General features: G+C 45.9%; 1 protein-coding gene across 2 annotated transcripts in view; it reads right to left on the bottom strand.

Moving 5' to 3' along the window:
- Positions 1-21,759, bottom strand: part of XPOT (exportin for tRNA) — a 58,013-nt gene extending 36,254 nt beyond the window's left edge. The window contains exons 1-4 of one of the 2 annotated variants that reach the window (XM_014595911.3): positions 21,652-21,748; positions 19,616-19,701; positions 12,620-12,753; positions 5,323-5,405 (exon numbers count right to left, since the gene is read on the bottom strand). In XM_014595911.3, coding sequence (XP_014451397.1) covers positions 5,323-5,405; positions 12,620-12,679 — 143 coding nt within the window. In that variant the 5' untranslated portion in view covers positions 12,680-12,753; positions 19,616-19,701; positions 21,652-21,748. Of the gene's footprint in view, positions 1-5,322; positions 5,406-12,619; positions 12,754-19,615; positions 19,702-21,651 lie in introns of both variants that reach the window. The other variant, XM_019493086.2, reaches the window with a different exon arrangement.
- Positions 21,760-23,585: the final 1,826 nt, after the last annotated feature.

The following is a 23,585-nucleotide window of genomic DNA, read 5'->3' as shown; positions in this document are numbered from 1 at the left end:
AAAAGGATACTGTCATTAAGAATTATTTGACATCAAGTACTTTTTTTTTTTTTTTACCATTTGCATGTGCTGTGGCCACGCCAGATGCATGGCGTGCTCACATTTACGCAGCAGTGATGGTAACAAGGTTCCTTTTTTTTTTTTTTAATTTAATTTATTTACTTGTTCCACTGACCTCCCATTTTTTGTTGTAATGTTTAATAAAAGGTCTGCGTGTTGTCAAACTATGGCCACAGTGTTCAGTTACATATGGGGCAAGAACATTCACGGGCCTGAAAAGCACCAGAAAACAGTGGCTCAATGTGCTGCCCACTTGTTCTAGCACCAACTGCATCTCCCTCCTCCCACCCAGGAGCTGGCTTCAACAGCCCAACAAATCAAGAAAAAGCAAGGCAAGAGGAGCTGTGCATGGCCAGCCATAGCTGTTCTTCCTCCTTCTCCTCTCTATTTCCTTCCTGCCTTCCTCCATCTGGGTTCATGGGACCCATAACCTTCCACAGTCCAAGTTTCACCATTGCTTTTCCCTTCTCACATCCACATCCCCAGGGCACAGGTCAGCACCTGGCTGAACATTTCTCCATACTATCAAGCTCACTGTGCACACGCCCTCAACCACCCTTCCCAATGCCTGCACTGGAAACAGCTACACAAAAGCATGAGTTTCATTGGCAGTGTTTAAATCTAGTACATGACATAGTTCTACATGTCACCATGCCAACCTTCAGCCCAGAGTCTGGAAAAGTGCATAGCAGCACATATCACACACACAGTGCCAGGCAACTGGCCTCTGAGAATTTGCAGGCATGGCACCAGTAGGAACAGTGGGCTGTTCTGCCTCAAATGACAATGGCTCAGGCAGGAACTCCCTTTGGCCTTGCAGACGTTATGCAGCAGACATGCAGAGACCACAAACCAAGACATGCTGCACTTACTGGCATACATGGGCATCCTCAGGCATCTCTAGCGAGCTTAGACCCTCCAAAGCATGCTCCACAGTCATTCTGCAGCTGCTGAGCTGGTAGCCATACAGTTCCTTCAAAGGCTTCATCAGCCACAGGTGCAATGGGTAGGCAGGGTCCCCGATTAGCAGTAGTGGTACAGTGACTGACACCACCTCAAGGGCAAGCACACCAGGGGCAAACTTTCTCTGCTTCATCAGTTCAGGGAGAAGGGAGCTCCTTAACATCCTGGGGTCATGCACCCCGTCCACCCAGTTGGTATTTATGCCCGTGAAATGACCTGTGATGGTCCACAACTGCCCAAAGCCCAATGAAGAAGTAATTCTTTTGGTTGATGAATTCACAGTGCACAGGAGAAAGCATGGCAATGTGTGTGTGCTGTCAAGGGTACCAGTGCAGTTGGGGAACACCAGTTTGGCAAATCCACAACCTCCTGTGGATCGGCAAGGCGTGTGATTCACAGTAGCATCACTTGTTAGATCACCAGTACCAGACATCTTGTGCACTGCCTCTCCAGCCATCAACTTGCCAATGCTGAAATGATCTGCCATGGACTGGAATCTATCTGGGGTCAGGTGCTTCAATAAAGCTGTGGCAACATGCTTCTCCACAGATAAGGGCACCTGCATCACTGCTGCCTGCCACTGTATGCATGGCATGGAGCAAGCTTGGTGCAGATCTCCATGAAGGTACCTCAGGATAACCGGAAGTTCACACTCCTCTGTTCACCATCTCAAGTGGCTATGACAAACTACTCCCATCAGTTGCTGCTCATCTTCCTGGTACAGAAATGCTGCACCACGGTTTGCGGGTGCTCCCACATCTGCCTGGCCACAATGTGCTGACCTGCAGCCAAATATCTTCAGGGAAGCAGCTGCTGCTGCAGATTAGGAGCCAGGTGTGACCACAGACACCTGTTGTTTTGGCTGCAAGCACCCCCATAAGTACTGCTCCCTTGGTCTTGGCACAAATAGAAGTAGTCATGGCAGCTAGATCCCACCAATGTCACCTTTTCCACTCAATCTTGCTTACAAGTTCACACCACTGGGCCACCAAGGTCTGCAAAGTGACAATTACACACAGATGCATAGCAGCTGATGGGTGGAAGTTCTAGGCCAGTCAGCGGTGGCAGCATAAATGCACTGGAAATACAAACTGCACTGATGCACAAGAATCACACTAAAGTCCTTCCCAGGAGAATTTTGCTATCCACAATTTGAATACCCAGTGGGCGCTTTGCTCGGTGCTGGCAGTCAGGGGAACCTAGACACTTGATCAGCACAGGGCACACTGGGAATGTGCTCTCTCCAGATGCCTGCTGGCAGAAGAGCAGTGGTGCACTCAGCCACTCTTTAAACCAGGGACGGGCAATTATTTTGGGTGGAGAACAGCTTACTGAGTTTTGGCAAGCCATCGAGGGCCGCATGAAAGGCAGCCAGGGGCAGATCAATATTAATTTTCTAAATTTTTTAGGGGCCCCATAGGCTGGATAGGCTGGCCTGGCAGGCCACATTCAGCCCATGGGCTGCATTTTGCCCATCCCTGCTTTAAGTCCTATTGGAAGAGTGATGTGTGGACACACCAAACCCATGAGTTCTCAATTCAGGGAAAGGTTGTGGCACAACCAGCCCACAATCAATGTGATGTCTGTTTATAGCCAGAGGCAACAAATGATTTAATCAGGTGCTATGAATGGACTAACAGAAAGAAAAGTTTTATTAGTGATTCTCAACCAGGGTATCATGGCATCCTGGAGTACCTTGAGGTCCTTTCAATGGCACTATGCAATGCTAGCACAGTTAGGTAACTAAACACGATTCACTAGATAAACCCAGATATTCATACTGTTAAAAACATTCTGATCTGCTGAGTTCTTTGCAACAAAAGAACTTCTCTATTATTTGTGTGTGGTGAAAACAAATGAGTGAAAACTAAGAGCTATCATTTTCTGAGGGGTTCATTGAGTCTAACAAGGTTGATCATCACATAATTATTTTAATATCTATATACGCTTGCATAAACACACTATTATATATACAGGAAAGGGATGAGGCAAGGGATGTTGCAACCTTCAAGGAGTGTTTGAAAATTTGAAGACAAATTTCACTTTTTTTTTTTTTTTAGAAACGGATTTGGAAGCTTTGAGTGGTATAACCACAAACCACACACTGAAGTGCTAGTTGTAAAAGTGCCTTAAAAATTAGAGATAGATTATAAAAATATGAGGATTCTTACAGAACTTTGTTTTTGTTTAAAAGCTAAAAGAATCACCAATACTTACAAAAAACAAGCAACTTCAAAAGTATTGCAAACAGCCAACCCAAAAAGGATGTTCATTACAACTTAACTGCCTTTCTATTTTCAAAATCCAAGTTCTCCAACATTAAACATGTAGAAGAACGACTGGGTAAAACTATGCTCAGTAAGATAACAAACATTATTTCTATTCTGCCTTATGCAACTCTTATCCTGGTTAAAGTGGCATGATTCTAATGCAGGGTGCCAAGGACAGAGTTTGCAGAGCCAACCTCTGGTGCACCAAGTTTGTTTTTGCTTTTTTTAAAACCAAAAACAAGAATGATATAAAAGCTTTTAAGCTGATAAGCTAAATTTGGAGCATCTTTAATAAAAGATCTGCCTTAGGTGAGAAGCTTAAACCTCATATATAGCCCCAGTATGGCTGGCTATATAGCAAGTCAAAGAAGAGTTATAAATTTGATATGTAGGGGAAATAGGGCTACAAAAACACTGAGAAAGTACTGCTTTAAAATTTCCACAATAAGAAAGATTAAAGACTTCTATCAATCCAATATACAGTTTGCTTAATAGTCTCAGATGCACTTAGTAGGCAACTGTCAATCCTCTAGATCATGATGTACATGCAAGAGGTCTAGTTACTAGAGGTGCACTGATGCATCAGTCCCATATTGGATCAGCAATTGTTTTTTTTTGGCTAATAATGTTGCCGATAAATGCCCTGTGCATGCGCACAGCCCCATTCATACATGCAGGTGGCCAGGAGTGCAGCCCGGCAGCAGGTAAAACAGCAGGGTCTGGCTAGTAAATCTGTTGTGAGGAAATGGGCATGGGGTGGTGCAGCGCATATTAAGGCCCCTAAGCTGAGGGAGTCGGGGGGGGGGGGGGGGGCGGCAGGGGTACACGTTGCCCAGCTGGAGCGGAGCACAGGACAGAGCTGCAAGTGGCTCATCTGGGAGGTGAAGTGGGGTGGGGAGGGGCAGGGGTGGCTCTTGCCGTGACGTGCACCCAAGGGAGGACCTGGGGGCATGTGCCATCCAGATCTGCACACGAGGCTAGGGTAGGCTGCTGCTGCAGGCTGGGGCCGGGGTGGCGCCAGGCTCTTCCTGGAGGTGGGGTTCGGCCATGGCTGTACTCAAGGTAGGTGGCGGTGCTGGGGGGTGGGGGTCAGGGGGCTATGGTGAATTTTGGGGTGGCTGCAGCACTGCCACCTGCACCAAGTGCAGCCTGGCCCAGCCCCCCGCCGGGAAAAGCCTGGCACTGCCCCAACCCCAGCCCGCCTTCACTCTGCAAACAGATCCCGGGGCACATGTCCCCCATGCCCTCCTGGGGTGCGTGTAGCAGCCGGAGCCATCCCTGCCTGTGAGCCACTTGCAGCTCTGTCCCGCACTCCACCCTGGTTGGGAAGTGCCTGTCCCTGCCCTAGTCCCACTCCTCTCACTGGGGGCCCTTGATCTGCTCCGCCCCCACCCCCCCCAATTTCCCCTCCCTCTCCCTCCCCCCACAACAGACTTACCGGTGGACACTGCTCTCCATGCTGCCTGGCTGCATATCAGAATCTGTTCCGTATCGGTTGCTATGGCTCGCTACAAAATTGGCCCTCGGTATCGGCCCAAAAAATCTCTATTGATGCACCCCTACTAGTTACCAAAATCTTTGATGCATACACTTAGGCAAAAACATGGAGGAGTGGAGGCTGCCCAACATCTACCATCTCCCATTACACCATCGAGACAAACTCAAAAGGCCAGACTGAATCCAAACATTCAGTGCCTCAACGGTTGTAGCTTCTGCCAGATAAGAACTGCTGCTGACTGCCTAATGCCTCAGCAAGGGCGTGTTTGTCAGGCTGATGTCCCTTAGCCTTTCTCCAGTCAAGGAGTCATCCCAAGGCAGTGGGAGCTAGGTTTTGAGGAACACTATACTTGCCTTACTCTGGAGGTTGCAACATTGTGATATTTTACAGGAACTACCCTGCCACCAGTTGCCCCACCACATTGCCACCAGGCCCTCCAGTCAGATGCAGTTTGTGGTGATAACCAGAATGTCACATACAAATGCACTACATAAAAGGATAGATAATTACTTATATTTATAAATGTATTACCTGTATATGCGTTGGGCTAATGCTTCTGCACAGACTTGCCAGGCATCCTGGGATATCTTCAGCTGTTCAAAATAGGCCAATGCCTGCAATCATCACAAAAATATCTCCTTTACAACTAACAAAGAGTACAAATTCTACCCAGGTTAAGGAGTTATATTTAAACAGCCCTTCCAACAAAATCCTAAATTTATACTGCCTCCACCACTACGGCATCTCTTACCTTATCCATATTCCCCAAGTACTTAAGATTACAAATCTTGAAGGAGAAGGAAACTCCCTACTCATCTTTCCAGCCTCCAGCAGTTTCATTACTTTTCAGGTTTTTGCTTATGCATGAAATACTGTAGTAGTTTTCCCTCTGAAAATGTTACATCAAAAGTGATAACAGTATTTTGTTCTACAAACAAAATACTGCATCCTTCATCTGATCTTGTAGCAGTTGTTTACTTTTATACCTACACTACTGACTGGAGGACAAACTGAATTACCTTTGAATTTTAAAATGTTCAAGTGCTAGTTTGTGGTATAGCAACCAGAGACTACCTCCACTTGATTTCCTATCCAACATACTCGGGCACAGAGACCACAAACATTGACATTTACTTCTTCAGTAAAGCTGGGATTTATCAAATGACATTTTTAACCTTTCTAAAATGCAGCAGAGCCTCTTTAAGATACAAATGCATAAACTATTGCAAGTCATCTTTCAAATATGGAACCAAGTCTAAAAGACACATTCATTGGTAAGAAATGCATATTCCTGAAGCAGCTAGCCAGACTTTTGTCTTTTCATTAAATGAATAAATCACATGCATCTGTTTTCAATCAGCAAGCAACTGTCACAAATACCAAGAATATTTTCTTAGTATTAACTTTTCTATTCCAAAATTCCCTAGCATTAATGTTAACTTCAAGAAGTCTATTTAAATCCAACAGCTCAGGGATCAACCACCTACTTGGTCAGATTCAGCCTGCAAAGAAATTGGCTCTGGTTTGTGGTGGGGGAAAGGGCGGGGGGAGGAACACAAACACCAGCACAGAGATTGCCAGGGTGGAGTGTGGCAGCAAATGGACGCCTTCAACGTGGACCATGCAGTCCTCTGCCACATGCCACCAATCTCATCTGCAGTGCAGGTCTGCTTTTACCTCATTCCTGCAGCTACAGAATTTGGCACTCCATAGCACCACTGGCAACAAGAATCAATGGCATTCAGTAGTGAATGCAAGTGCAGGCTGCAGTAGGGGGACATGAGGACAGCCACCAGCATAGAGCAGGGAAGGCTGGAGCACTGCCAAGCAGGTTGGCAACCTCTGGCATTAATTAGGTAGTTGCAAGTGGCAGCCCACCATTCTTAAAGGCTGCTGAACCCTGCGCTAACTGCTTAAGATCTGAAGAGAAAGAAAGAAACAACTCACAGTTTCACCAGCGTGTTTTCATTCTATAGGAAAAGCAGGATGGATTTGATTTGAATCAAATCAATTTAAAAATCAAGATTTAAATTACTGGTCAGGAAGCCTCTATTTAAATCATTGTTTTCTACAAAAAATGCATTCTTGCTGTTTGGGAATATTTTAATGAGGTTATATCAAACAGGGTCTCTTTTATTGCATAGCAAGCCTGCTGCCATGGTAGGTTTTCCATTCTACCATACCATTCCCTCATTAGATCTCAAATCAATGGAGAGGCTATACTCAAACTTCTCTCTCAAGACTTCTGGAATATTCTGCTCAAAATGTTTCCCTTTTGTTTCTACTGCCCCTCCCTCCTTGTATTTATGTCCAGACTCCTCCTCCTTGCCCAGATCTACTCCACTCCCAACAATGCTCTATTTGCTTAACATCTTGAAACTTTTCACTTTTAGAGAGAGATAAGGGCTTGACTGTGTGTACACAAACTTGCATAGACACAATAGGGTTGATGGATAGGTAATTAGGTCTGTTATCTCTCATCTCCATATATTGTTGTTAACAAGGATGTTCTCTCTGGAGATACAAATCCACAATTTGAGAACTGAAGTCAAGGATCACAGAGATGCTTAATGGGATCTTCTAGACTGAGCACTAAATTCCATTGGGTAGAATGGTTTTCTTTAATCTCTTCTAACCTGTAGAGGGGGCTCTGGAAACCCTCCCAGAGTCCATGGCCTGTTCTGACCTATTTATAAAACTTTTCTCAAAAAGGTTACATGAATATATCGTTTCAAATAGTATGCAATTAAAAGTTATAATCCCTATTTCATGATGATATTTTTGATTCCCAACATACCTTAAATTAACACTATCTTTACATAGGTTTCTTTGTTTTTAAAAAGCATCTTAACAAAAAAAAATACAATTAAATAAAAAAAATCTTATTTAAATAAAAAAAATCCTTGTTTTTTTTTTTAAATCATTGATTGTTACCCACCCTGAGGAAAAGTATGCCAACAGGTGTTTTGAGAACTAATAAAGGATAGAAAATATAACAAATACAGCAACTTTTGAATGCTTGGCTTGCATCACATGACATGAAACAGCAGATTCATAAGGCTGATCTGCCACTCAAAGTTTATGCCTCTTACTGGGGAGGTATCTTAATAGCTTAATACACAATATGCATAACCTGCTACAGACTATGAAGTTTCCAACAGGATTCTATGTCCAGCACAATGTAAACTCCAGAAGTTATACTTAAACAAAGCTTTACTCTTCAAGTTCACCAAATACACATTGTAGACAAAAATAATGGATTTCTTAAAAATTAAAAACTAGCTTTTTGGATTTAAGTATGTTTTTATTTTAAAAAGACGTCTGTTTAAAATTAAATCTAAAATGAGAACCTAGTGTTATAGGCCAAACAGTATATAATCTTCATCAATGACTTGGATTCGGGTGTTAAAAGTGTACTGGCAAAGTTTGTGGGCAACACCAAATTATGGGGGAGTACAATCACGCTCAAGGACAGATTGAGGATAAAAGCTAACCTGGACAGGCTTGTGAGGTGGGCAGAATCATAGCCTGATGATGTTTAACACGGAGAAATGTAAAGTACTCCATCTGGGGAAGAATAATCCACAACGTGCTTACAGGCTTGGCAGTGCTACACTTGCCAGCACCACAACTGAAAGAGACCTAGGGGTTGTGATAGACCACGGAATAAACGTGAGCCACCAATACGATGCCATAGCTGGCAGAATGAATCAAACACTGGCATGCATCTACCGATGCATCTCAAGCAAGACTAAGGACGTAATCCTTTCACTCTACTTGGCCTTGGTGAGTCTGCAGCTGAAGTACTGTGTCCAATTCTGGGTGCTGCACTTCAAGAAGGATGCGGTGAAGCTTGAGAGAGTCCAAAGGAGGGCCAAGCGCATGATTTGAGGTCTGGAGAGCAGGTCACATGAGGAGAGGCTGAAAGACATGGGACTGTTCAGCCTGGAGAAAAGACGACTTAGAGGGGGCTTTGGTGGCAGCCTATAAGTATATCAGGGGCGCACATCAGGGCCTGGGGAACACCTGTTCACGAAAGCACCCCAGGGGAAGACAAGAAACAATGGACACAAACTGAATGAAGACTGCTTCAGATTGGACATGAGGAAAAACTTCTTTATGGTTCAAGTGCCTAAGAGCTGGAACAGACTCCGCCTAGAGGTGGCACAGTCACCTACTTGGAGATCTTTCAAAAATGTCTCGATGTGTACCTTGCTGGGGTCATTTAACCCCAGCAGTCTTTCCTGCCCAAGTGCAGGAGGGCTAGACCCAATGAACCGTAAGGTCCCTTCCAACCCCTAACATCCATGAATCTTAAAACCGCTTTAATGTAATCAAAACTTAGGCAAGAAACATACCATTTAGCTGTTTAAAAGAAAATCAGAGCACTGAATTAAAACCAGTCACTGCATAAACACTTGAAGCAGGAGCATATTGAAGTGTTAAACTATGTTTCAATAGCAGCAACCCTCAAATGCTGATGCAGAGAAAAAACTGTTTTCCTTCTGTAACAAGGAGACATGCTCTGGGGATAAGGGGAATCTAATAGATGTGATATAGCCTGATTTTAGCACAGGTTTCCCACAAAATTCTTATTAGCAAGCTAAGGAAATACAGAGTAACTTAAAGTACTGATAACTTCGATCATTGTGCTCAACAAGCAATCATCAATGGCTCAATGTCTAGTTGGGAGAAGTATCAAATGGTGTTCCCCAGAGGTTTGTCCTGAGTTTGATATTGTTGCTTAACAGCCTCAGCAATGACTTGGAAAATGGGCCTGAGTGTGCATGCTTACTAAACACATAGTAGATGACACCAAGCTGGGTGGAGTTGCAGACACTGAAGGTTAGGATTAGGTTTCAAAATAACCTTGATAAAATGAAGAAATGGTCCAAAAAACAAACAACAATCAAAGGAAATTGAGGAAGGACAAGTGTTCCATCCGAAGTGGAGGACTTCACAACAACATGGAAAATCAGGGAACGACAAGCAAGGCTGTAGTACTGCAGAAAATGACCTGGGGTTAGAGTGGACAATAAACTAAATGTAAGTCCACAGTGTGCTCCCTTACTGGGGAAAAAAAAACAGTACCATACTAGCCTGTATAAAAAAAAGGATCACTTGCAAGCTAAGGAAAGTGGTCTTTCTGTTTTATTTGGTCTCAGCAAGACATCACCTGCAGTACTGTGTCCAGGTTTGAATACTATACTTCATGAGGGATAACTTCAAGCAAAAAAGTCCAGCAGAGGACACCAAAAGTTGTTAGAGGTCTGGGAAACATGATGATGAGCTGAAAGGACCGGGATTATTTAGTCTGGAGCAGAGAAGACTGAGAGAAGCTTCAATAAACAGGCTTCAAATACTTAAAGGGTAGTTATATGGAGGATGGGGAAAGACTGTACTTCGCAGCTGCGATGGACAGGGTAAAGAGTAATGATCCTAACTTGCAAAAAGGAAAATTTAAGGTTGGACATTACAAAGAGCTCTCTCACTACGAGGATGGCTAAACATTGGGACAGAGAGAGGCTGTGGAATCTCCATCCCTGGAAGTTTAAGAGCAGGTTACACCCGTGGTTTTTGGACTGTGCTTTGTGGAAACCTGGGGTTCCACAACAGGGCATTAGAGGTTCCACAAAGATTGGGGGTAATGGAGGAAAGGGCTGTACGCCACCACTGCAAGGCCAGGTTGCCTGGCTCCAAGCCTGTCTTTAGGTAGGGTAGGTGTTTTACAAAAGTGATATGAAAGGGTCCTGTGACTTTAGGAAGTCTGAAAGCCCCGGTTACACAAGCCCTTGTCTAGAGGCATGTCCTCTAAACCCACCGCTTCTATTTAGGGCCCTTAGGACCCCTGTGTCTTGCACACACCCTGCACTTACCTAACTCTCTGGTGGTGGGGAGGGCAAGCTGCTGGCAAACAGAGGGGCTGGCACTTCTCTCCACAGCAGCAGCAGCCCCCGCTCCCCCCCCAACCCTGCTCCCCCCCCCCCCAGCACCCTCCCGCAGGCACCTGGCTCAAGCAGTCCCGGGGGGCACTGCAGCCACAGAGGGAAGCACTGGGGCCCCATACAACTCAGGCAGGCAGGCTCCGGGTGTGGGGGAAAATCAGACTTACCGCTTTTCTTAGACGGAGCCTGCTTTCCCGGGCTGCTGCAGGGCTTCCTGCTGAGCCCCTGAGCAGCACGAAGCCCGGTGCTTTGCTCAACAGCTGTAGGTGCAGCAAACTAAAACTCAGAGTTTTAGTTTGCTGTGCCCCAAGTCATTTAAGGCTTGCTGTGCTGCCAAAGTTCCTACAGAGCGGGTGGAATTAATGCGCAATACACTGCTGAGGCAGTGGTGCAAAAGCATTTAGCCTACTTTGAAGTGTGCGCACACACCCCTCATTTCATCTACACACGGCCCAGGATGCTTTAGACACGGATGATCCTGCATTGAGCAGGAGACTGGACAAGACACCTTCCTGAAGTCACTTCCAGCCCTCCTTTTCCATCATTGTACGATTCAATTCACATCCTGTCACTCAGCTGAACTAAATGCACAAAAAGCTTGTATGTTAAGAAGCAACTGGGAATTGAAGGCACAGGAAGGTTTGCTTTCCTCTTTCAACTATTAACAGAACCAAGTTGGAGAGGATTATTTTAACTCCATGGATAATACAACTAAAAATGGATTTAAGTAATCCATGGTTTGGTAAACTTTTCCCCTTGTTTTATTTCAATTAACAAACAACTTTAAATGCTATTTTTGTACAGAATCCATTAATTCACATCTTCATCGTAACAGCACTCAACTCAAATCTCATGTAAAAATAGCAGTATAAAGGCACCATACACCATTTTCTGGGATAAATATGTAAAACTTAAGTGCCTGAAGAAACAGCTCAAGCGATAGAATTGCTTTAAAAATGTAGACAGCATACTCTCCAAGGGAACTATCATTGTTATCAACCAATGAGAATCAACCTCTTAACAAAACAACTACAACAAAAGAATAATACTGATTATCTGAATCACTTCAATCTGAAACAATCTACCCTGCCATATCATCTGGATGTAAGCATCCACAAGCTTTTCAAGCTCGGCCTCAATGTTAACCTTGAACAACATCTCCCTAGCAGTCCAGTTGTCATATCTGCCTTATTGTAATAGCTTCCCCTGTTAGCAAGGAACCTCTAAACAAGAAATCTTACAGTACTCAGAAATAAACTGAAAATTAAAACAAAGCATTAACAGAGCCAGCATTTGCTTTATCAGGATATTTCCTGATATATAGGATAAAAGTGTGGTAAAAGAAAAAGTTTTAACCTTGCACTGAGGCTATGCATAGTTGTATTATAAAGGTGTAGTTTTAGAGTGAAGTTAGCTAAAGCTGAAAAGGAAGCTGAAGAGCTACACTTTTATCATCTACCTCCTGATTAACACAACTAGAGGTTTGAAAATAATCTGGTTATAAAACCGCTGCAGTTTAAGGTACATATTAACAACAACACCCTCCCCCCACCCCAGATTATTTACTGCAGCAGAAACAAAACAAGTTAAGGAATTTCATTTCTGTTAAATAACTGAATGAAGAGACATAACAGGGATGAGTAGCTGAAAGGAAACTATACCCAGTCTGGCAATAAGTAAAAAATAAATAATAATGGAAGAGTATGCAAGTAAAATTAAGCCCTTCAACTTGCATGTATTATTGAACTACAATTTTAATTTCTATATATGCACACTCCCTGCACTTATTCAAATAATCAGACAAATCATTAGACTAACAGACTGCAGCTTAAGTGCCTGTAGCAACAGCCATTGTGAAAGAAAGAAAGCTTAAACAAACTTACCCTTTGCCTGAAATCTGCATCAGCATTAGGGTTTAGCCCTAGAAGGGCTTGTTCATCCATCTCTACTGCTATATTCCTTGTTTCCTATTATTATCAGCTTTGCCCCTTTCTCCTGCAGAGGAATCTACAAACATCTGCCAATAAAAAAAAGCAAAGTTGGGTGACATAATTGCTGAATTCAATAGCTAAACTTATCTCAGCATAAATCACAGCACATCCACCACCCACAGTCAGCCTGTGTAAGCTTCTCAAACGCACACAATTTGCTGAGGATTGAAATCTATTGATAACCCATAAATTTGTATAACATGGAAACTGTAGACACTAGCATTTCAGGCCCTTAATACAAGTGTGTGAAAACCCTAGAAAATTTAAGGTTTTCATATATCAAAACTCATATCTAGTTACAAAATTATCAAAGAATTTGTCAGCCAAACTGAAAAGTGCCACATCTGGAAATATACCCGTATTTATTCACATACCACATCTCCATAAATAAGAAATACACTTTGTTATAGGAAGGCAGAAGACAGAACGAAGGAAAAGATTTTGTTCAGTCTTACCTGCCACAGCACCATCTCAGCCAGCGGCTGAACTCTCCACCAGCATGGAGCAGGGACGGGATGGTGTCCCCAAGTGTTACTCCCCTTCACCCTGCTGCAAGGCCAAGAGCTACAAATTCAATTCTCCCAGTGCCCTTGTCCAATTAAGCCTTTGAGAATGGTAACAGCAGTGGCTGTGAGAACACTAAACCTGTAGTTGATGGCAAAGCAGCAAGGGAAGAGAACATAATACTGATAAGGGAACTGCTTCCCTTCTCCATGCAGCAGAACATTTGGCCCTGGAGGAGCCAATGCCCTTGTCTCTATTCAGGCACAGAAATCAGCTTCCTTGTTTAAACACATGCACCTTCATTCTGGATGGCTGTTTTTTCAGAAAAAGGTATACATATGGTGTGCAAATAAATATGATATAGACAGCCTCGTATCCAAACTTAAAATGCATACAAAAATATTTTAACTTTGGTTACTCAATTTTGATCTAGGTATACTGCTAAGGTATATTGCCCAGTATTTTCACAGCCTTAGCACTATCATACAAGCATTTTCACTTACTTTTTCTACAATATTGTTAGAGTGTCAATTAAACTCTTTCAAAAGGAGCTGAGATATTAAGACAACTGTTCTTGAGTAGATGTAGTTTCAAGGGAAAATGTGATAGAAATTAGCTTTCGTACATACTTTATTCACAATCCATCATAAATCCCTGTATTCTTAAACCAATACCAATTTGTTTCTAATGCTCTCATCTGAAAATTCTTGTCTGTTCAGAATTCCAGCATAAATAAGCTAATAGTCCTACAAATCAGGCTAGAGAAATTGTTTTATATTCCCTCCCTCCCCCCACAAAAGGAGTACAATAGGATTGTGCTCCTTTATAGGTCATCCTGTAAAGCTAATATTTCATTTTAAATCTCAAAGAGACTGAAGCAAAAGGTTTGTTTTCTCCAGTCAGATGCTACTAAACCAGCAAGAGATGGCAAACAGTATTTTCTGACGGTTCGGGCATTGCACTATGTACAATGTGTGATACTATATTTTCTCAAGTATAACATCCCCTCCAAATACAACACATCACAAAGACCATTACATTCTGGGAGGTTGTGGGGTGTCATGAATGTTTTCTTGTGTATTATTCTACTGATATGGTATGTGTATGCCTGGTCTTGCTGGAAATCCCATGTTATGCTGTATCCATTTACGCTACTTTTATCACTGTATATACTGTGTTATATGGTCATACATATCTTTTTAATTTGGGGTGTGAGGGAAGGGGAGGAAGGGAGCGGTGACTACATTTACTGACAACATTAATTGCTGTGGCTCAAAGAGCTATACCAATTAATGCTATCACCACTCTGTCTCCCTGCTCCCCTCCCAAATTTCTAGACCTGTAGGGAGCTCTTTTCCTCGCATATAATGCGCATCCCAATTTTCCCCAGCTGATTTGGGGGTAAAAAAGTGTGGATTATATATAAAAAAAATATGGTATTATCTACTGTGAGCCTGACAGTTTGTAGGGATGGCAGGAAGGAAGGAAGGAAGGAAGGAAGACAAAAGAGGAAGAGATTATGTCATAGGAAACCCTGGTTAAAATTATCTGAATACCTATAAGTAAAACCTCATATTTCTTGATACTGGTGCCTTACATCACCGGTCAGCAACTTTTCAGAGCTGTAGGCCAGAACAACCTGGCTTGGGTTTGATATGGTGGAACATTCCCACACAGCCTCTGCTTCACCCCACCCCTAGATGTGGTGTGGGCACAGCTCCTCAACACTTAACCCCAAATCAGCTTCCTGTTGTGCCTGAACTGCAGTCAAACAAGTGAAGCCCCTGCCACAGATCTGCCACTAATGGCACCCCTCCTCCCCCATCTCTGTAAGCTGGACCCACCTGAGATACCAGTTGTTGCCAACCCTGCCTTACATACACTCTCCTGTTCAAGCCCCACTGTGATGGGTAAGCCACAGTACTAAGTGGCAGCAGGCAAGGATAGGAAAGTCCTTTGTTTGAAATATCATAATGTATTATTTTTCACCAAGTTATTTGGTGCTATGGAGGGTAGCCATGGTTTCCCCCCCTCCCCTAAATAAAAATGCATTTCTACACAAAAAGCCGCTTTTTTATATAAAGATAATTTACATTTTGCTACAAGTTAGAATCATAGAAAAGTAGGGCTGGAAGATAGCTTCAGAGGCCATTTCTCAACCTGTGGGTAATAACCCAAAAGTGGGTTGAAAGAATATATGACATTTTTAAAAATGGATCAATAAACTTTAAAAATGGATTCTCCTTTAAAGGAGAAAAACATGGGAAACCACACGTTCTCCCTTGCAGGCTGGCAGAGTTCCACTTGGATAGGGCTGCGGGGAACGAGAGGAGGACAATCAGGCAGGAGGCACCATGTGCGTCCGCACACAGACGCATGCAGGTGGCAGCCAGGCAATGTGAAGTCGATGGGGCAGAAAGGGCAAGGGGGGCATAGATAACACATCAGGAAGGTTGGGGGTGGGAGGAACAGGTGACACTGCCCACCACCCCAGCTCCTCTCTGGAAGCCAGGCCATGCTGGCAGGGAAGAACCACAGCCAGCGGCTGGGTGCTGGAGCAGGAACAGCTGGCAGCAGGAAAAGGTGAGGGAAGAACAGCCCTCTTACTCCCCACCAACTTACTCCTTGTGCTGCTGGCAGCATGGCTGGCGCACAGGTTCTGGCAGCAGTGGCAGCAATGAGTCTCACTGCCCCGCTCTGCCCTCCCAAGCCAAGTTATGCCTGCTGGGCTGCAGAGGCTGCTCCTGCCTGTGCCAGTCCAGCCAGGTTGCAGACCCATGCCTGATGTGAATACACAAATCTGGGGGAACACATGTCCTCCCACGCCCTACACACTGCGGGGCTGGGGCCTAGAGGTAGTGGTTTTCTACTTAAACTATTTACTGGGGCAGGACTGGCCATCAATGTTTACAAATGGGTCCTGATACAAAAAAGGTTGAGAACAACTGATTTAGTCCAACCCCCCCCAGGCAGAATCAGCCCTATTCAAATCATCCCATACAAATCCATGGTCTAACCTATTAGTAAAACTACAGTCAGCCCTAACACAACCAAAAGACATAACACCCTAGCCTGCCATAGGTGAGGCAGGGGACAATAATGGCCCAAGTCCTATAGCTAAGCATTGTTAAAATAGGCTTGAGAGATGCAAAGAAAAATGCCACACCCCGCCCTACAAAAGAAGGCACCACACCCACCCCAAACTGTACCCATCTGACCACACAAACTTATTTCCTGATCCCAAATGTGCAGCTTGATCTGATCCTTAGCAAATAAACAGGGACCCTAGTTTTCCCTGTTTAAAAATTGCAAATTCTCAGATTAAAAAAAAACCCAACAAAAAACAACCCACAAAACAAACACAAATTGTCTGATTTAAAACCCCTAAATCCATGTTTTTTCATGATTAAAATGAAACACCACTATCTATACAAGTATCAGTTAAACACAATATTGCATTGATATATCTACAATTTTAAAATAATTTGGAAGCTTCCCAGTGCCTCAATCACTATAATAAAATAAATTCTAACTATCTATAAATCTTGGTGTTTTATTAAGGTTCATTATCATGGAAAATCAGAGTTTCCCTGCCTCCTTCACTCACCAGGACATGGGTATGGCTGCAGCTGTCCCCCCTGCGCCACCCCCAGCTACTTTGTGGCGCTGGTGCTGAGCAGCTCCGATATGCCAATGCCCTGCCCATGCCATTGCCCCTCATTCCTGACCCCTAGCCCTGCTACAGCCCCCCCCATGCCCTCCAGGACTGCCAGAGGGGTCCCCCAGCTGCCAGGGCTACAGGGCAAGGAACTTGGGTCTACAGTCCCCTGCCCCTGCCACAGCTGTGCCCAAGCCCTGGCTACCGCATGTAGGAGGCAGAGACTGCTGCAGCAAAGCAGAATGAGAAGCCCAGGATCCCCACCCATGGCCAGAGTAGGACCCGTGTGTGGCAGGGGGCAGGGAAGGGCAAATGCAGGCTGCCCACTGTGGGCTCAGGCGCCCTGCCCTGCTGCCCTCCCCCCAGGACCTCCACAGTCCAACGGTCTGGATCCGGTGCAGCAGGGCAGAACAGGAAAGCTTACCGCCACCACTGAGAGCTCTGCACTGCCATGGCGAAGCACCCCTTACCTGCCCAGCAGCAGCGAGGGGCCCAACCATGCGCTGCTGCCCCTGCTGCTGTTGGGCAGACAGAGGGCGCCTCGCCATGGTACTGCAGGGCTTGTGGTGGCAACATCGAGCTTCTCTGCCCTGCTATGCCCTGCCATGCCAGAAGCTCCAGGGGGAGGGCAGTAAGTTGGGGAGCTCCAGCCCCCCCCCCCCCAAAAGAGTGCATGCAGTGGCAGGGAGTCATTCTGCCCTCCTCAGGACGAGTGGCCTGTGGTCCTATCCTGCTCCCTGCCCAGGCCCTGTGGCTGCACATTCTGGCCCTGGACCCCAAACATTGCCCCAGCTGGGCACAGCCCCAGCCCAACTCCCTCCCTCCCTCCCAGGGTCTCAATTCCTCCCCCACCCCCCGACTTACCTGCAGGAGCTGCTCTCCAGGCTGCCTGGCAGCCATGTGCACATGGTACCCACTACTGATTGCCCTTCTCCCACTCCCCCCAGCTCCTTGCAAATGGGAAACCCACCATTTCCCACACTTTTCTCCTAAAGAGGATCAAATCCCAGGTTTTTCTCCTTAAAAGGAGAAAATCCCTGGTTTTACTGTGTTTTTCCATGGTGAATGGAAAACCTGGATCCCTGCAGATAAGTAACACTCTCTAGCTAGGAGGCTCCAAATTTTAGTCCCACTGGCACACCCCAGTCAGTCCATTGGCCGGACTCCAGAACCACACCGGTTCCCACACCCCAGAACCTTTGGCATACCCCACTCAAAGTCCCTAGCCTTGGCTGCAGCCAACCCCCAATGCTTCTGCAGAAGTTGACTACTCCTCCTGCCCCCGCCCAACACATGTGGCACAGTGTTGCCAACTCATAATTTTTAGCATTGTTCTTAAAGTCTATGCTTTGGGAATGTCAAAAACTTAACTCTTTCTCTTATATATGGCAAGGGGCATACGTCCCTCCACCCCCGGTCGACTGGCTGCTGGGGGACTCCTTCCTTCTCAACCAGCTGTTGGGGGTACACTGGCGCAAAAAGGCTGAAAACCCCTGACGCAAAAAGGCTGAAAACCCCTGACTATATATATATATATATATATATAGCGCTACTTCTAGATTAGCCCTGATCAATGCTTGTTTAACCTTTACTTGAACACTTCTAGTGATGGATAGTCCACAACTTCCCTCGGCAGTCTTTTCCATTGCATCACTGCTCTAACAGTACAGAAGCTGTTCTTGATATTCAATCTACTTGGCTGCAAGTTCAAGCCATTGGTCCACATCCTGCTCTGTGCAGCAAGTGAGAAAAGGCGTTTTCCCTCTTCTTTATGGCAGCAGTCTTCAAATAGCTGAAGGACTGGCTATCATGTCCTCCCTTTAACTGTCTTGTCAGCAAGCTGAACATGCTCCTCTCCTCATACGACTTGCCTTCCAAGCCCTTTATTTTTTCACTGGTCTATAGATTCTAACTACCCCATGTCCTTTTTAAAATATGGAGCCCAAAACTGCACCCAATACACTAACTGAGGGCAAACTAGTGCTGAGTAAAGATGCATTAGAATTCCTTGCATCTTGCACCTAATGCATCAAAACAGTATTCACCTTTTGTGCAGCTGCATCATACTGCAGACTCATACCGAATCTGTGATCCATCAATATTCTTATATCATTCCCCCTACTGCAGCCACCCTCTCCCCCATCTAAGCCACCTACCGCAGCCAGCTCTCACCCATCTAAGTAGTAAAGAGTAATGTACTATTAAGCAAACCTTCAAAGTACTTCAGGAGCATAGGACTGGAAGACAATTCCTGGGTCACAGAAACCAGTCCTTTGCTGTCATAGACAACTACAATATCAACTACAATCCCTTTAATGAATTTATTCATCTCCACTGTAAGCCTTGTTTTATTTCCAGATACTTCTATTGAAAGGCCGTTCCATAATCCCCCGATGGTTAGATTCCTTTTTCAATTTCCAGCCTACAACTTACTAGTTTTTGTGCCAAATCTGCCTTTTGCTTTAAATATTTATTTCCTGCTACAAACCGTCCTTTTTATAAAAACATCTGGGAAGCAAAAGCATGTTCATCCACCCTCAGTCTTCCTTTTGCTATGCTTAACAAGCCAAGATCTTTCACTCAAATAGTGTCATGTTCCTGATCTTCCTGGTAGCCTTTTGCTGCACCTATTTAGTCTCTCTCATATGAGAGTGATCAAAATCATGCACAGTATTCTACATAAGATCTTCCTAATGCTTTGCACAATTTCATTCATACTTCCCTACCCTTACTGAAAACTTCTTTCTCTATATATTCTGGAGCCAGATCTGCCATTTTCTTGGATGTTTCACACTGATGCCTCATCTTCATCCTGCAATCAAAACATATACCCAGATCTTTCTTCTCTTTCCAACCTTCCATAGTTTATTAACAGACATTCTTGTTAGTTCACAAATGTATGGCATTGTACTATTACATTTCATTTTATTCCCATTTCTCCAGTACTCAAGGCAAGCCAATTCTTTCTGAAGATAATATGATGCTCTTTTGCATCAACAATACCTCTTAATTTTATTTTAAAAGAGAAGTTTCAGACCAAACTTTGAGAAAATTCACTAATATTGCCACCTCCCTTTAGCCAATTCTTGTACACGCCTTATGCATATCTCAAATTTGAACTTCTAGCAAATTCTTCACTAAATTTTCTTAGCAGCTAACTTAAGAAATTGTGATCTATTACAGTGGGGGGTCAACATGTTGCAGGCATACCACAAATTTAGCTCTGCATCTTCCCAGAGTACCACCCCAATTCCTTACTGCCTGAATTCACACTCTACTACCAGCTCAATCTGCTGCTCTGCTTTCTTCTCCTTGCCTTGCACGCCATGCTTAATTTACTTCTCTACCCTCTTCTCCCTATCCCATCTGTCACTGTGCTGCCTGTTCCCTCCCTGATCTTCTGTGCGCCACACAGAAGCTGAATGATAAAGGTTAGCCACTCCTGATCTATTATGTCAGTGAAAGACCTTAATATGAAATCACTGAAGATTTTATTGTGGTGACGCATTTTATTCCAGAATGTTTCATGTTTCACTGTAACTTGGCAGATTTCTTTGAGCTTTTTTAGTCAAACATTTATTATCTGCAAAGTTTTAATTAAAAACTCACAGTACTAGTAAATATCTGAAATGATACACCACTTCTTGGTTGTAAATGAACAATTTTTTGATTCAGTTGTAAATGAACAACAACATGATACTATAAGATTATACCATCATTTACAACAAATGCTGTTTTAGGCTTGATCTACCCAAAGAATTTGTAGTGGTACAATATTAAGATGCTTATGCATATAATTCTACCAACAGAATTATGCCAGTGCAGTCCTTAATGTGGACAAACTTAAATTAATAAAAATCTACCTTTCAGCAGTATAGCTCTTCTCTGTCACATACTGTAATAAGTGTACTGGTAAACAGTATATTCACACAGATAAAGCTGCACCCACACTTGGCTTTTCCCTTGCAAGCTGTCAGAGCTCCAGCCTGCAAGGGGCTGCTTGGGGATCCCCAAGCCCTACAAACCTATGTGCTGGGACCTGGGGGCAGCAGGTGGGAAGTGGGAGGCACTGGGTCAGGACTGGCCATGGATGTTTATAAATGGGTCCTGGCAGAAAACAGGCTGAGAGCCACTGCTTGGATCCTGACCTTACCAAACCTATTAGAGAGATGCACCCTCCTGCAGTCTTTTAAGTGCAGTGCAAAATCTGCAGCCAAAACAGGGTTTGGAAACACTCAACACCGGATACATGCCAATCCAAAAAAGCTAAGAGGCAATGAATGCTTAGTCAGGGATGCTGCCTTAAAAAAAACAACTCGGGAGATGATCCAAGGAAGAAGCCGGCCTCAAGGAAAGCACGCTGCTTCTCTCCTTAACCGAGCATTTCTCCCGGGGCAGCAGCGCTCTGGACCTGCCTCACAAGGAGGAGTCAGGGCGCTCTCCCTCTCGGAGACCCAAAATGTCCTCCCTTCTCTCTGGAGCCCATCACAGCGAGCGCCAGAGACCCCCCGAGGCGGGAGCCGGCGCCGGCACCCTGCGCTCGCCAGGGAAAGCGGCGCCGCGGCAGTGACAAAGCACTCGGCGCCGGCAGCCCCAGCCCGGGCAGCGACTACAGCGCGGCGGCCCCGCGTGAGACACGTGTGCATCAAGCCCGGGGGAAGGGGGGCACCCGGTACGGGGACACGAGGCAGCCCTCCCGAGCGGGGCGAGCAGCCCGGTCCCCACGGAAACGCGGGGCCCCGACCCCAGACGCGCCCGTTACCTTCCGCCGCAGCACCGAGGCCGCCACGACGCCAGCGCGCAGGCCAGGAGCGGCAGAGGCGGCGCGCTGCCGCCCGCCCAGGCAAGGAAAGGCGCCCCCGCCCCTTCGGCCCGCCCGCCGCCGCGAGCACCCCCTCCCCGCGAACTACAGGGCCCGGCATGCTCTGCGGCACCGCCCCCCAACTGCGCGTGCGCGGAGGACTGTGTCAGCCCTCCGCGGCTAGCTCCTTGCAGCTTACCTTCCCTCGCCATCAGGGCCGGCGCCGCCTGGCATGCTGGGATAGATCCCCGCCTCACGGCGCGCAGCATGCTGGGGACTGTAGGCCAGCGGGGCCTAGCGTGTTGCCAGCTGTTGCGTGACAGCGCGCGTTCACAGCGTGGGCCTCGGCGCCTGCGGGCTGGAGGTGCCGCTTACCCCCACGGGGTTTGTGCCAGGGTGATCTGTTGCCACCTCCATTTTTCTAACATGGTCTTTTAAAAATGGAGCCAGTAAAAATAAGGCACCCTGCACATAAGGTGCTCATGCACAGCCTACTCACAAATGCCACTGAAAGAAGGATTTTTTGTGGGCTCAATCTGTTTTCATTTATACCGTGGGTCTGTATTAAGGGCCATCAGTTGTAGGACACGCTCAACCTGGAGCTGGGGAATCACGCAGGGGTCGGATTGGATTTTAGGTGGTCATCACATCATTAATGACACATGGCAGCAAAACCCGTGTTCTTCCAAAGCTGCTTTGTAATTCTGACTAGAAAAACGAGTTCAGTAGCCCACGCAGGAGAGACTCAGAGCAGAGTCTTGTGGGAAGAGTGCGCACGTGCTTGGCTTTTACATCTGCATGCTGCTCCTTACTTCAGTATTGCCCATCAAAATGGCACAGGTGTCTTTGTTCGGCCAGCGGAGACCCTCACAGGATATTCAAGTAAAAAGATGAATGTTTCTGCAGGGTCAAACTTAGCAAACAAATCAGGTGTGGACAGAACTGACAATTTTTGCCCAATCTGGCCACAGAACACAGCTTATAGCTGTGACCAAACAAGTGCACAGCTGCGGACAGTTTAAAAAATGGCCAATCGGGTGAAAGAAAATCTGTTATCTGATACCTCATGCAATGAGGGGTCAATGTTTAAAAATGTGGCATCTTTTATAACTTGTGTCCCAGGAGCTCCCAGTCTGTGGCTGTTTTTAAAATGGGAAGGGGGAAAGAGAGCAAAGGGAGTTCAATCTGCCTTTTTTTCAACCCTCCCTGGAAAGACAAAATAGAGTAGGTTTCCTGCTCCTAGCAATAGTGATGCTGCTTTAATGCCAGTTTTACAAGCTAGGACCCCAGTCCTCGGACGAGCTCAGCATGGGTAAAACAAGGGCACAGACACATAGCAGGGGCTTTACTTAGATGGCACACAGCACTACCAGTGGCTAGAGGAGGTGCTCGGAGCAATGGCAGGGCACTGCTCACCAGGCTGCAGGCAGGGCTGGAGTCACCAGCCAGGCAGCAAACACTGCTTCCCAGACCCAGCCCTCCGGCACTGGAGCTGGTGAGCAATCAACCCACCCAAGCCAACACTTGTGCAGTGCCGCCATCTGGAAATGCCCTGCCTGCCAGAAGCCCTAGCCGTCCTACAAGTCCCTCACGCTTAACGCGTTTTACAGGTGGACGCTGACCCTTTAAGTACAGCGAACACGCCCTAAGCGTAACGTGTGCCAGGGCCGGTTGCGGAGGCGGGCCATTGCACGTGCTCCGGAGGCCATTTCAGGTCCCAGTGAGGTGGGTCTCTCAACCGGCTAACCTCCCCGCCGAAAACTAGGGAGGCTGCTGGGGGCGTGGCGGGCCCGTCCCCGCCACGCGGCTCACGAAGTCGGAGGGGGCCCGAGGACAGGTCCGGTTTGCAGCGCTGGGCGCGGGCTGCTCACCACAAGGCCCTGGCGGGGCGGGGC

This window comes from Alligator mississippiensis, chromosome 4 (assembly GCF_030867095.1).
Source record: "Alligator mississippiensis isolate rAllMis1 chromosome 4, rAllMis1, whole genome shotgun sequence".
NCBI lineage: Eukaryota > Metazoa > Chordata > Crocodylia > Alligatoridae > Alligator > Alligator mississippiensis.
Note: the sequence above shows the minus strand (reverse complement) of the source record. Positions and strands in the feature narration are given on the sequence as shown.